This window comes from Poecile atricapillus, chromosome 2 (assembly GCF_030490865.1).
Source record: "Poecile atricapillus isolate bPoeAtr1 chromosome 2, bPoeAtr1.hap1, whole genome shotgun sequence".
Lineage (NCBI taxonomy): Eukaryota > Metazoa > Chordata > Aves > Passeriformes > Paridae > Poecile > Poecile atricapillus.
Window position 1 is genome coordinate 151,064,218 of NC_081250.1, and position 15,200 is coordinate 151,079,417.

At 42.3% G+C, this 15,200-nt stretch overlaps 1 protein-coding gene across 11 annotated transcripts in view; it reads right to left on the minus strand.

Moving 5' to 3' along the window:
* The window catches only part of TSNARE1 (t-SNARE domain containing 1), a 453,286-nt gene that overhangs the window by 162,405 nt on the left and 275,681 nt on the right, over nt 1-15,200 (minus strand). For all 11 annotated transcript variants that reach the window (XM_058832855.1, XM_058832854.1, XM_058832853.1 and 8 more), the window contains one exon: nt 11,070-11,152. In XM_058832855.1, the coding sequence (XP_058688838.1) occupies nt 11,070-11,152 (83 nt within the window). The remainder of the gene's footprint in view (nt 1-11,069; nt 11,153-15,200) is intronic.

Consider the following 15,200-nt stretch of genomic DNA (forward strand, 5'->3'; position numbering starts at 1 on the left):
ACAGAAGATTAAAGTGGCCTATTCTAATGTGATGAAGACTCACACAAAAGCCACATTAGGATTAACTAATTTAATAGAGAATTTAATTAATTAAAGCCGCATTAAAGTCAAATTAATTAGAGAATTATTTTTTTGAGCAAACTAAAGCTTGTGTTCTCAATCCAGACATAATAAACTGCCCTGCAATGGGATCTCTCCAACTCAGTGTGGCTCACTCCCACCTAAAGACAAACATTTGGATATGAGATGCCCTGTGGGATCTGACACATCCACACAGACCTGAGGGATCTGGCACAGGCCATGTCTGAGGCTGTAACAGACCCCATAGTCTGGGGCATCCTGTGGCACCACTCATCCCACCTTTCAGTAGCCATATGAAATCAAAATGCTTCCCAGATCTCTAGTGAGGATGTAGGGCACCTTGGCAACACAGCCAGTGGTTAATTTCTAATTTGGATGCACCCAAAGTCACTTGAGATGGATCCCACCCCGTGCATCAGCTGAGCTGTAATGAATTCCATGCTCATGCTCATTGCTTGTGGCAAAGAAAAGCAGCACTTAGATTTTCTTCTGCTTGAGATGTAAGGAAGCCATGCTGATAAGTCACCAAAAATTAGGTTTAATTGTTTTTTCACCAGTTCCAGATCTATTTAAATCTTGCTTGGATGGGGAGAAACATGGCCTAATATTAACAAGATTGAAATCCCTCAAACTAGAGCAAGATTAGCATCCTTACACTGCTCAATATTCAATGATAAACCCTTTTAAAGGCACAGCTGGGAACAGTCAGGGAAAGCTTGGAGACTGTGACTAGAATTTAAGATTTCTCTGCTTAGGAAAAAAAACAAAAAACAACTTACCTGCAGACTCATGAATTCTCCCCAGTCCTATTAAATCAGCAAATGTGATCTGTATAGTGGATAAAGCTCTATTCTCCTTCCATTTATGTGCCTTTGACATCAGTGAAAGCCTGAAGTTACAGATTATTCTCTTTTCTTTAAACTCTTAACCAAAAAAAAGATGTTTCAGGAAAAGGGTAATATCCACTGGGAGAGACTCTAAAGAGGAAAGATAAATACCAATAGAGTTTATTTTACTTTTTATATGCTTCAGGTCTATGTAAGAAAAATGTCTCCTACAGTAAAAAGAACTGATGCAAGAATTGTTTCTTGTAAATGGACAGCATTGTTGTCTGTAAAAAGAATGATGCATTGTGGCTCACCAGACAAAAAAGGAAAAACGGTGAAGAATATGCCCAAACCCACTAAAAATGGATCAAATGCAGCACTTACTGTGACATTAAAATCATAATGAATTTCAGACGCACCTTGTAAATTGTTTTTCCTAAAGTCATCTTAAAAAAAAGTAAAAATGAAGTTGTGCTTTATGAAGAGGAACAGGTTTGTGTAGATGTTTCCTAGTCTCCTAAATTCATTCCACAGAAAACCTTAATCCCTTAATTCCCCAGCAGGGGATAGAGGAAGGACTGAATTTTGTCAAAGGCTTGTGTTGCCAATCCTGAACTCATAGCAGGCTGTGAGGTGGAACAAAATTAAGAGACATCAGAGCTGGCCAAACAAGAACAAGCTTCTAAACAAGGATAAGGACACATCCTCATGTGATGGAATTGTAGAAAATATTTCTCTGAAGACCAGGAAGTCAAGTGTCTCTAAGGAAATCCTTTCTCTTCACAAAGACAGATATGCAATGACTCTTTCAAAGTGAAATGAAATCCCAAATTGTCCCTCCCCACACACAACGCCTTGCTTTTCATTCCTCAATTTCAAAATGTTTCCAAGAGCTTTGCATGTTGCTGGAGTCAGATTTAGAAAGGCTGACTCTCTTTTCTCCTCTCGAGCACAAGTTGAACATAACAATTCCATTCTCCGCTTCCGATAGCGCCAGGCCTCGACCCGCGAGCTGCGCTACAAAGGTGTCCTGCCAGGCCTGAGATTTCTTTCAGGAATATGGAAAACACCTTTGATTAAAGTGCTTCCAGGCTTTGTCAAAATGGAAATAAAAGCAATTTCATTTTCTGTAGCTTTTTTTTCTCCTTACATATCATTTTCCCTTCATAATCAATACAGTTATTAAAGAACGACAGGGGGATAAGCATTTATTTTCTCAGCTACTTCCTAACCTTTGGAGGTGCCCCAGGTTCTTTGCAGCATTTAAACACAGCTGGCACAGGTGACATGTGATTTTGGAAGGAACAACAGTCTCCCCCAGCAGAAGCCAAAAAGGCAGCAGGATTCCCTACTCAGTACAAAAAGATTCTAAATATTAGGTTTTAGGCAAAAAAGTCAAACTCTCACTGTTTAGTAAAGTGTTTTTTTGAAGGTATTTGTCTACCAAGATGAAAGCAAGATGTTCACCTCCTGGCCACTGCTCATCACAGACTGAGGCACAATATCCAAGAGAAAAAGGATGAACAATCTTCCAGAGGCATGGGAAAGGGAGCTTAGCCTGTTTTCTTCCAGATGTCTAAATTTTAAGTACCAAGTCTGACGAGATGAACTGACTGCAGGTCCCTTACACTGTCCCTATGGGAAGATGGACTCTCAAACTGGTGCTCATCAGTACATCAGGTCAAAAATCAAGGCACAGAAACTAGAATAGAAATTGCCATGGTAGAATTCAACTATTAGTTTCACTGTGGGTTTGAAAACCAATGTGGCATCTTTAGAGTCACACAGTGGTTTGGTGTGGGAATGATCATCTCATTCCAAATCCCCACCACAGGCAGGGACACCTTCCACTATCCCAGGTTGCTCCAGGCCCTGTCCAGCCTGGCCTTGGACACTTCCAGGAATGGGACAGGCTCAGCTTCTCTGTGCCAGGGCCTTCACGCTCATAGTGAAGAATTTAATCCTTATATCTAATATAAATTGACTCTTTGTCAGTTTAAAGCCATTGCCCCTTGTCCTGCCACCCCAGGCCCTTCTTAAAATTTCCTCTCCAGGTTTCCTGTCCGTTCCCTTTAGACTCTTGAAGGGGCTCTAAGGTCTCCCCAGAGCCTTCTCTTCTCCAGGCTGGATACCCCCAGCTGTCCCAGCCTGGCTCCAGAGCAGAGAGAGCAGAGCAGAGGGTCTCCAACCCTCTGAGCATCTTTGTGGCCTCCCCTGACTCTCTGACCCTTCAGTGACTTTACATGAAATACCTGAGGAATGGTGACAGTGCCTGGACAGGCAGGAGAGCTGAGCAGGAGAACACTGCTGCCTGCATGTGCACATTTTCAGCAGAGCTTTCCAGTGCAAACACTGACCAAGCCTGACCATTTTGCTGCTTGATGAGATGTGACAGGCTCACAGCCCAGTGCAATAACACTTCAGGCTACACAGCTGGGACTCAAGGATGCTTAAATTCTGTTCCTTATTTCCATGGATCCCAGTTAGGTATGCATCTCCAGTGATAATACCCCTAGCTCCATGGTATCCCTATCCCATTAAGAGGTAAGTCTAATACAATTTCTCAAAGCTTTGACCTTTGAGCAGGGCAATTTATTATATGAGCTGCCACTGGGCACAAAGATGAGTCTAAGTGTGGTTTTCCAGTCAGTAACCAAGGATTTCCATTCATTCCTCTGTTAAATGAGGCCATTAAGAGAAATGTAACTCGCTAGTTTATGCTGCTGCTAGCAAGGGAAAATTGCTTTTTAATCTCTGACCCCTCAAAATGAAATTGTACCCTGGAAAGAGATTCTGTTAAACAAATGAATTAGAAAAACAAAAGATAGTCTGTGATTTCCTTCTGCCGACTCTGACTTGTCACAGATCAGACTTGTTCAGAGCTTTCAAACAGAAAATTCTTGCCTTTGAAATACTGAAGGCAGGCCACCACAATCAGTGTAACTGATATTCTTAAGAATATTCTTGACTTGGAACAGCCCCACCACTGCATTCCACCAAGGTGAACAGTCAGTAAAAGCTGTGTCCTACCTCCTCATCTTCCCACCAGAGAAAACAGATTGATCACCAATGGCTCACCACTAAACTTGCTCCCAAGTCCTTCATATCACACCAAATCATGGCTTGGGTCAGGGGGAATCTTAAAGATCATCCAGTTCCAAACCCCTGCCATGGGCAGGGACACCTTCCACTATCCCAGGTTGTTCCAAGCCCTGTCCAGCCTGGCCTTGGACACTTCCAGGGATGGGGCAGCCACAGCTTCTCTGGGCAACCTGTGCCAGGGCCTCACCACCCTCACAGGGAAGAATTTCTTCCTAATATCCAATCTCAAAATGCAATCTGTCAGTTTAAAGCCATTCCCCACTGTCTTATCACTCTGCCCTTGTAAAAAGTTCCTCTCCAGATTTGTTTTATCCCCCTCCAGGTACCTCAAAGGCCACATTAAGTTCACCCTGGAGTCCTCTCTTCTCCAGGCTGAACAATCATAATCCTCTCAGCCTTTCCTCACAGGAGAGGTGCTTCATCCCTCAAATCATGTTCATGGCCTCTTCTGGATTCCTTCCCTTCTCCACTCATGCCCCTTCCACTTCCTCCTTGAATGGTAGTGCTTAAATAAAAAATGAGCTCACAGTGGAATTTTTTTTTTCTTCACAAAAGTTTCACAGTTGGTGTTTTATAAAAAATGGGAAAAAAGAGACTAAGCTACTACCTGGATCAGGCATCTCTCCCTTTTGGATGGTACAATGGAAGAGATGTTCTGCTGTGATTAGACACAGCCTAAAAGATTTTACCCTTACACACAGGAACACACAACTGCATGACATCCAAAAGCTCTAAACAACCCCTTTCTTAATAAATATTTGATCACACAGATCCATTATTTACAGAAAACAAAGAGAGTTTTAAATAAATGTTGTGGCTCAGACCTTGCTGAGGTTAAGTTGCTGCATTCACACAGTTCATTTATCACATGGACTGGCGCTGACTCGAGAACCACTTCCCACAGAAAGCAGCTGTTTTGTAAATGGCTGCATTAAAATACAGTAAAAAAAGCAGGCAAAGACAGAAGCTGCTTCAAAATAAAGCACTCTAAAATCTGAAAACTCTGCCTGCTGTTCATAGGGAGCCAGTGAGCAAGATAAAAAGGAGGCAGAAGTTTTATCCCAACCAACTGCTGCTGGAGAAGGGGCTGGAGCACGAGTCTGATGAGGAGCAGCTGAGGGAGGTGGGGAGGCTCAGCCTGGAGAAAAGGAGGCTCAGGCAGGACCCTCTTGCTCTCTACAACTCTCTGAAAGGAAGGCATAGGTCAGAGCCAGTCTTTTCTCCCAGGTAAAAAGTGACAGGTTAAGGGGAAATGGCCTCAAGTTGTGACAGGGGAGGTGTAGATCAGATATTAGGAAAAAAAAAATCTTCACTGAAAGGTTTGTTAACCACTGAAACAAGGACTTGGTGGAGTGAGAATCCCTGGAGGCATTTAAAAAAACATCAAGACATGGTGTTTGGGGACATTGTTTAGTGGTGGACCTGGCAGTGCTGGGTTTGAGGCTGGACTGGATAATCTCAGTTGCCTTGTCCAAAGCAAATGATTCTGTGATTCAGTGTAATCACAGAAAGCACTGCCCCACACAGCTCTGCTGAAAGAAGGGGCAGCCCTGCAGCAGCAAGGATTTGCTCCAAGGCTCTGTAGCAATACAGACCACATTGGGGCACATCTGACAGGAAATATGGGCAAAGATCTGTGTTTAGGAGGTTTTGAGCAACCTGGGTAAGCAGATTATTGGGATCATTATAAGGGAATGGAATGCTCGAGGCAGCAGTGGGGCTGGCATCTTCAGCAGGGGAGGACTGGGAGGTTGCAATTGGCAGCAAAAATATGAATGAAAAAATAAATATGGCTTAATGGGAGAGTGAAAGGGGTGGAATTAAAACAAGTGTTATGGGGAAGAAATTGCTTTGAAGCTCAGGAAATTCAGTCTGAGTGGGAAACCCAGGCAAAAGTTCCTGAACTGAACTGGTGTGAATGTGTTGCTGTGGACTGAGAGATAGGAAGTGGAGAGGGTCTTCAAATTGGTTTGAGAGTTTCAAGCAATTTGTGCAGGACTTCTTTTCCTAACTGGAGTTGATGGTACAGAGCCATGAAGATGTTGTATGGTGGCAAAGTTTCTTTCTTCTGCTGAAGAGGAGGATTAAGGCTCCATCATGTAATTAAACAGTCACTTCAGTAATGGCTTTTGCTTGGAGTCCTTACAGAGTCCCGAGTTCCTACTGCAGCTTTAATTCAGCTGCCATCACTTTCACAGGCAGGAGCTGCCAGCAGAAAGAATAGCTCTGTAATCCCCTGAATGAAACTTCTAAGTGCTAATTATCCAGAGGAGCTGCAAACTCAGCCACGCTCGTGGTGGTGACAGACACGGACAAACAGCAACAAGAGGTTGATTGTTTATGTTGTATCCTAGAGCTTGCTCTAGTGATGTTACATCTCTGTCACAAATCTGCCATATGAGCACCCAGCCTGTTCTTGTCCTAGGAGATCACAGAATTGTGGAGTTATTTAAGTTGGAAAAGACCTCTAAGCCCATCTAACCCAACCCTTGACTGACCACCACCTTGTCATCTAAGTGCCACATCCAGCCATTTCTTGAAGATCTCTAGGGATGGTTTATTCCACCACCTCCCTGGACAGCCCATTCCAATTCCAATTTGTCAATTTCTTCCATGCAGAAATTCTTCTTCAGCCATTTCTCATCCACATCCCTCCCCAGCTCTTTTGCCCTTCTCTGAACATGCTCCAGCCCCTCAATGTCTTTCTTGAAGGGAGGGATCCCAGCTGAGGGAGCTGGGGTGGGGCTCAGCCTGGAGAAAAGGAGGCTCGGGGAGAACCTTCCTGCTCTCTACAACCCTCTGAAAGGAAGGTGTAGCCAGCTGGGGGTCAGTCTCTTCTCCCAGGTAAAAAGTGACAGGTTAAGGGGAAATGGCCTCAATTTGCATCAAGATAATCCAACCACACTCATCCCCCGTGGCTTTGCAGTTGCTGGATGGCTGCTGCACATCAGTGTGCAATCACTGTGCCAGCTGGCTCTTAATTATAAAACTAAGCTTAAAATTATTTAGTGGTAGAAAAAGACAAGGTCTTAGAGCATATCCATAGTGAAGAGGAGGAGATGATCTTCATTGTCACAATATTTATAAGCAACAAGTGCTTTGAGAGGTTATCATGCCAAAAAATTTGAAGACTCTGAGAATGTGATTTTTGAAACTCTAATTTTCTTTTGTTGTTAAAACACCAATGAGTTATTTGAGTGAAAGTTGAAGACAGTCCCTTATCAGTGGTCCCCAGGCAATAAGATCTCTGCAAATATCACAGATTTATGGAGCTTTTTTTTCCTCAGAGCTCCAGCCTTCAAAGTGCCCCTCTGTGTACCCGTGAGAGCCAGACCCAGGAATTGCTTCTTTACTGGAAAAAAAACTCATTGTTCTTCGACTACACAAGTGGGCCACCGAACTGCTGCTTGCCTTTGGGATGCCAGTGAATCCAAATTAACTTGACTTCCACAGAGGATATAGGGAAGGAAAGCAACCAGCATTAATCAGAGCAGCACAAGCAGCTCTTCCAAAACAAATTAGCTTCAGCAGCCAGCACACAGAGTCCTTCAGTCAGTGAGGCCAAGCTGAACTTAGGCCAAACTTTGCATAAAATAAGAGAGCAACTGGTTTAATGTGTATTGGTGACTGATAACTGGTTTAATGGTGTAATGTGTTTCTTTTCCTTCTTTTAACTCACCAGCAGGATGCTCTGAACAAAGTAAAAGTGCTCATCTCCACACAGCCATCCCTTCAGCGTGATGCCCAGCCCACCTAAACTAACCTCAAGGGCAGGTTGGGTGTCTAGATATTCCCTTTTTCCCAATAAAGAGACAGGTGATAGGCATGGGATTAATTTTTCATTGAATATTTGTGGTATAATTGATATAATCTCAATTTAATGGGCAAAGGAGAGAACAAACTTGTCCTAAGAGGCAGCCACCAGACCTACCTATGTCAGACATCTCCTGTGAGATAAGACAAGATGTGCTGAAAGCAATTCCTCCAAATGAACCATGCAAAGGAGGTTTGGACACTTAAACCCACATCACCACCAAACACACTTGAATCTGGTCCAACAAATCTCTCTCTTCCAGAGAGCAATTTGACCCCAGTTAAAATCAGTGTTTTGAGATGGGTGGGATGAATAATTTTCTCTGAGGGCAGGGACAAGGAAATTTCAAGAGGCAAATCTGGGCCATTGGTATCAACGGCAGAGTCATCATTCATGCTCAAGGCCAAGGAGAAATGAGACCCTCACTGAAAAAAAGGCATTTAGGCCTTTGCAGGAGATAATTTCTACTGACTTCTTGCCAGATTTGTTGGCCTCAGTCATTTTTCAATATGTATATATTGTATATATGTATGTATATATGTATAAGAATATATATATTCCAAAACTCTGACAGCTCCCACTAATTTTTCAGAGTTTAGATAGGGCACATGAGAATTCACTCAAAGGAATAAAATTCTGCTGTTAGCACACACAGCTCAAGAGGAAGGAGCACCTCATCAAATTTAAAATGCAGAAAAAGGAGCTCATTGTAAAGATATTTACCTTTTTTTTAACATTTCTATCATTTCAGGGAACCTAAATGTCTTATTTTGTAGTAGCTAAGGAAAAGCTATTTACTGGCTCTTTGTTATTTTAATGTGCAGGTTGGGACTGGTTCTCCAAGTTGTATTGTTGAAGTGACTGCATGGGTTACATGCAAATACTGTGTTAAATAACCAGCCACTGAATCATTATTCCTGACAGAAATCCCTCCATTAAGTTCTACAGAAGGTCTTAAACTTGAATCTTTCAGCAGTGTTGACATTTCTGATTTCTCAATTTATGTGTACATTTGTTGACAGACTAATAAAAACACTGCATTGACTAATAAAAATACTGCACACACACACACACACACACACACACGTTTATGTACATATAAACAGTAATAAATAACAAATGTTTGTAAGCCAGTCTGCATTTACAGGATAATCACACTGTAACATAAGTAACAAGCAAACATACTCATGAATGAGCAGTTTAACATGAGGAGGAAAACTGCTCAGTTTTTAACATTTAAGAAACAGCTTTTGCCTTTGGTCCCTGAGCAGCACAGATGAGCACAGACAGAATTTAGAGCGTGTAAAGCTCTGGCAGGTCCCTTAAAAGCAGTTCACCCACGGGGCCATCTGGCTGATCACTCTCCCAAACCCATCCCAGATATTTCCAAAGCATCCAAAATCAGGCAAACCACACCAAAGGATGACCTGTACTCACACCGCATTCTCCAAATGCATGCAAGGGGCATCAGAATTCCTCCCTACAGCATCCCTGAGGGCTCAGGGCCCTTCCTGTCCCATCCTGGGGACAGTGTCCCTTGGGGTGTAAGATGAGCAGATATGTGGCACAGAACACACGAGGCACCACATGCAGCTTGACCAGCCCCAGGCCAGCACTGGAAGGGACAGAAATGTCACCTCATTTTCTGTTCATGGTGACAGAGAACAAGCTGGGTTTACACGTGTTTTCCTGGTGATCCACATCCAGTAGGGCACAGGACAGTTCCCTGTGCTCCATGGGAGATCTGGATTGCACATTTCCTTCAGCAGCCAAAGTTCTGCAAGTGATATTTGTCATTATGGACTTGTTTCAAGTGCAAGAGAGGCTCTGTTTTCTCATGTACACCAATCAGTTCATATTTATGCCCTTGGCAGGGGTTGCCTTGCTAAAACTGGCTATATCTTTATCCTGATGAACACATCTGAGGAAAAAAGGGCCTCCTGTCTGGGCAGGCTATTTCAGAAGCTCCTGCTAGCTGAAGGAAGCAGAGCCTTTAGACTGTGCTGCATTCATTTTCCGCCTGACTCCTCTTTGACCTTCTTAGCCAAAGTCATCATTAACTCATTTGCAGCTTTGCAATCAGCTCTACAGTCAGGTCAAGTATTAAATTCATTCCAGTTCCATTTTAGGCTTCATGTGGTATGTAACAAGTTATTTTCAAAGTGAATGCAGGATTACATGCAGGGCGGCACACATTATCTTGAATATATATACATTAAAAACCAAAAGGTAGCTGAAGACAGCGCTTATTTTCTGCAATATCAAAGTTCTACAAAACTCACTCCTATTACCCAAAATTGGGACAATGTGTTTCACCAGAAAATGAGCTATAGATAATTTTAAAATCACATCAGTCCATTACATCAGAGTAAAATGCCTGTGAGTCTTACTCCTTTGGTCTAGACGTTTGCTCCAGAGCTTCAGAGTTTACTGTGTCCAAGGACCAACAGGCACCATGTGCTCTCATGGACCTCAGCTACATTTTGTCAAAACTCCAGACACCTGGAAATCACCAGTTTATGCTTGAGGAAAAAGATAACTAGCAGGTTTTTCTTCTGTCAGTCACAATGTAATTGATAACAATATCTTCTTTGTTTGTTCCCCCACCCCCTTCATCCCTAGAAAGTACTAACTATAACCATCAAAGAGTTCTTTCTGGGCAAGCTGTTTTCAAAAAGATTAATGTTTGTGTGCGTATGTGTGTGTGTGTTTATGTTCTATTCTTGCTCCAGTGAAGAAAAAAAACAAAACAATTCACAAAAAAATCCCTCAAACTGCCTTTGAAAAATGCTGAACGCCACCACCACAGCCATTATTCACCAACCACATCATGTTGTTTGACAACTCAAGTTGTTTTCTTAAAGTACTGTTGCCTGATTATAGGGAAACACACCAAACAGAAGCACATATGCACTTAAATTATGTGTTTTTTATGGTGTCTTTCCAAGAGCAACAGTAGCTAATTGTTGACTTTCCTACTGGGAAATGTCTGTTTAATATGCAGATCTCTTAATGACTGCTCTAAAAGCAAATTGCCTGTGCCATGCTAATCTAATCATATATATATATAGATATATATATATTTATATATATAAAGAAGTTTAATTCCTACTTAGAATATGCTTTATCATCTTTCCAGGTAGCACAAATCCATGTGCCCAGTGGTTCACAGCTGCCAGGTGTTTTGGCTATTGCAAATACTGTCACTGAAAGCATTTGTAGGATTTTTTTTTAGTCCCACTTACTTGGTGCTGACTTGCTTTTGCCAACTGCTCATTGGCTGAGTCTACGTTAGAAGAAGAGGTCTCAATGTTGGCTTCAATGCTGTCTGCAAATTAAAAGAAGATAATTTCAGGGTAAAAACCATAAAACAAAGGTTTTACACCAACAGCAATTCAGCAATTTACTCATGGGCATGAAGAGAGGAGCAGCCTGTTTGTGTCCTGTTGTTCTTCAGGGAAGTGGGTTGATCCATTCTGATGAAGACCCAGCCCATGGGTCAGAGGCAGGGTGGCTGACAGCTCTCCACGTGTCCCCTGACAGGATGGAGGCTGCCTCTCATCCCATTCCTTCCAAAATCAATGGGAAGAGCAACAGGGAATCCAACAGAAAGTGGCTCGAGGCTGATAAATTTCCTGGATTAAATAATATAGAAGGGACATGGCACCTGAAATTATCCCAATATTAGAGTGCAGGGATGAGATTCATGTGGGTCCAAGTGGGTTATTGACCATGCCCAGGTGTCTGCTCTTGATCAAATCATCTCAGACAAGAGCACGGAGAGCAAATCCAGAGTGTGCAGTTCCTCCCACTCCCCAGGAGCTGATCAGATTAAACAATCCACGAGCCATATTCCTGGGCCACATTTCCGAGCTGCAGTGGAGGTCTGTGAAATGGGTCAAATTGAGACAAATTGCTGGAATCTACAATTAAAGGAGAAGAATCTCACCCTATATTGATATGTTTGGCACTGAGGGAAGCCTGGAGGGACCACAAGGAATCAAATTGAGAGGAAAATAAAGATGATCAGCTACCCATCACAACTGGCAGGTCTCCACTTCCATCAAAAACAAATATTAACTTTGACTCCTGACTGTGCTTAGAAAACAAGACAGCTATGGTATAAAATATGCAAAAAAGGGTCTGTTTCTCCAGCAGAAATCTTGGAAATCCTGACCAGCTTGTCCCCCAAGAGATGTGCAGCTAATAATTTCTGCTCACGGTGGAAGAGGATGTGCCCTTGGTCTATTTCTTGATCAAATGTGTGGTTTTGAGCACAAAATACACCACAGTGCATGAACTCGATCAGGAGAACTCAGCCTCAGGTAGAAATTGGAGAATAAGGCTCCAGGGATCTCTCTAATCCTTAATAAAACCAATGGAAATTCTTCAATTAATAGTATCAGGAGCTGGATTAAGACATTCCACAAAAGATTCAAGCAATTTATTCTTTAAGGTTCTAAAGGGAAGAACAGGAATTAATCTCACCACTTTTGTGGTGGACAAAGAAATGAGGGTTCACAGATAATTTGTGGAAAGTGGTTGCATTCAGATTTTGCCATTTTAAGTGAAAGAGCATTAAAATCTGTTAATGTAATTATGCACTTACAATAATAACTCAAAATAAAATAATTTTTTAAAAGGGAAGAAAGAAAAAAACAAACAACCCACAAACAAAAGAGAAAATGAGCAAAACCCCAAGTGCCTAATCAATTTAACAGAACTTGCTTGTATATAAAGTTTCTTGGGATCTTAGTGCAGACACCCTTCACTGCTCAGCATCTCTTAAAGGCTGATTAGCCTCAGAAAATTAATCATTTAGGCAGAGAGGAGCTACAGAGGTAAATGTATTAAATATATCCTCCTAAAACAAGAGTAATCTGTCTGTACTTCTCCTGGGGAAGAAGGAAATCACAGAAGCAGCTTAATTTAGCTCCCCTAAAAGGCCCTCCAGAGGAACCCAACGCTTTCCACGGCCTGCAGGGAGGCATGAGGAGATTTACCTTCGTTAGATAAAATTAAACACTGAGCACACCCCCTGAGTGCTCCCTGGAATGGGAGAACCAAACCTTAGGCACTGTTTTTGCGAGCATCATCTCTGTTTTCCCCAGCACAGGCTTCCCCAGGTAAGAAGGACGCGTGCTGCACGTCCTGGATGAGTCCAGGGATGTTACAGAGGGAGCCTGGGCCCTGGTGGAACTGATGCTGTTCTCCCAGTGGAGGAATGCCAGCCTTGAAATAAGTAAAGCTCCCATTTAAATTCTATTTTTTGCAGCAGCTCGTAATCCTGAGGCACAGGGGAAAAACTAAAACAAGCAAAAAGACCCCACCTAACCAGCTCTGAAACTCTACAACAGTGAGACATAAATATGTAAAGCAATTTAACCAGATGTTTCCGCTGATTAACTCAGGAAAGCAAGGAGAGGAATTTGGCTCAGATCACAGAGAAATAAGCAATAATTCAATGACTTTAATAAGTCAGTGATGACTGTGCCACTGACAGACATTTCAGTGGATCTTTGCTGAACAAGTGGTGGTTCACAGCCTCACCCCGGCCACTCTCAGGCTCCTTGCCAAGGTACCTCACTTGGGGATGGAGAGATGAGGCTGGCAGGGTCCTCAGGAGGCTGAAAAAACCTGCTGGAGGGATCTGCCTTTCCCTTTGGCTTTGGGATGAAGGGACAGTGAGTTTGTTCCCAAACAGATTAGATAATCCAGCCCTGGGTGCAGAATTTCTCAAAGAAACTGAATCCCACGACAACATTCTGCCCTCAAACTCTGGTGGCAAATTTATTGTACAATTTGAAAACAAAAATCCCAAAGGGATGCAGTCAACATTTTGATAAACTCAAGGACAGGGCTGCACCAAAGCAGATGGTGTTTGCAACCAAATACATCAGAGAATTAGGAAAATAATTATAATTTTTCATCTAAAAAAAATGATCTTGCAATAGGAGTAGTGAAGGTGACAGAGCTAGCCAGGCTTTAGATTCAATTTTTTTATGATTCTATGACACGTTTATCACACAGAGATGGAAATAACGATGATCCTAAGAGAGATCTTTCAATTCCAGATGTTTATCTGTGTCCTGACATCAAGCCCTTCTAATGACCAATGATGAGTTTATATGGGAAATTACTGGATTGACGGTGGCTGGAGTGGGGGTTTTGCCCTAATATTTCAAGGAATCACTCACAAGGCCTGAATTTTTACAGCAGCAACAATGGATTGCTTTCACAAGGCAGAATTTCAGCTAAACCCCTTGAAAGACAGGAAAGTGAGCTTGTGAATGAGAATTTCTAAATGCTCCCACTTGGCAGTAACCAAAATGAGCCCCTTCAGGTTTTCATAGTATGCTTTTATTTTTAGCACTTTAATAAGCTTAACCCTCTTTTATCGCTACAACTTCTGGCTAAAAATAATCAATATAGCATACTGAGAGGCACAATAAAAAGAAGAAGGAAAAAAAATTGAGTATTTTGGTAATGCATAGAGGTTTCTTTCCTAATTAAAAGCCAAGTTTGGAGGGAAATTGCTTTCAGCGTGAAAATGAATTTTGCCCATTCGAATTGCCATGCACTTGGAAAGTTTTAAGTGAGTGTCATTCCATGAACAAAAGACCCTCAGGCTTAGTGAAGACAGAATTGTGGATGTTAAAGGAAAGGAAAACGATGACAACTCTTCCAGAGCAAAGTTTAAAATGGCTCAGGGTTAGTCATTTGCAAACTTCAGTGTAAACATCAAGTTATAAATTCTGCACATGAGAGGACTTATAAAATAATTGTGCTCATATGTTAAATCCAGGCTAAATGGGTCACACTGGCTTAGATTGGTGCAAGAAAATACAATTTTCAGCACTGTGAGTCATCAGGAGCTGTGGTTTTTACTTCCAAAAAAAGGCAGATAGAGCCTACCTTGCTATCTGATTTTAGCAGAGCTCTAAGTCTTCCGCACAGCAACACATCACAACCCTCAGAGGAAAGGACTGAGGCACTGAACAGCCAGACGGCACCATTTTCCAGGCAGGCCTGGAAAGAGTATTTAAAGTACCCTAAAATGTCATAACCAGCTCCTCCTGTTGGTTTTCTTCAGCCAACAGCCCAAACCCCTTGGTCTGAATGAATAAAAGTGGCTACAGGGCCGAACACCAGCCTAAATTCAGAGCACTTTTTCTCCTGAATGATTTATGTTGTCCTTGAAATGCGTCTTGGAAATGTCAAGTATCTGCTGCATATGGATGTGCTGATAAATGGTACTGCCCTGCCAGAGGTTTGCCATGCCTGCCAGGATACATCTCCCAGGGATTTAAAATTCAAACATTTTCCTGTGTGAATCTGTTGGAAAACAATATGTCCTGACAGAGAAAAAGGCGCCT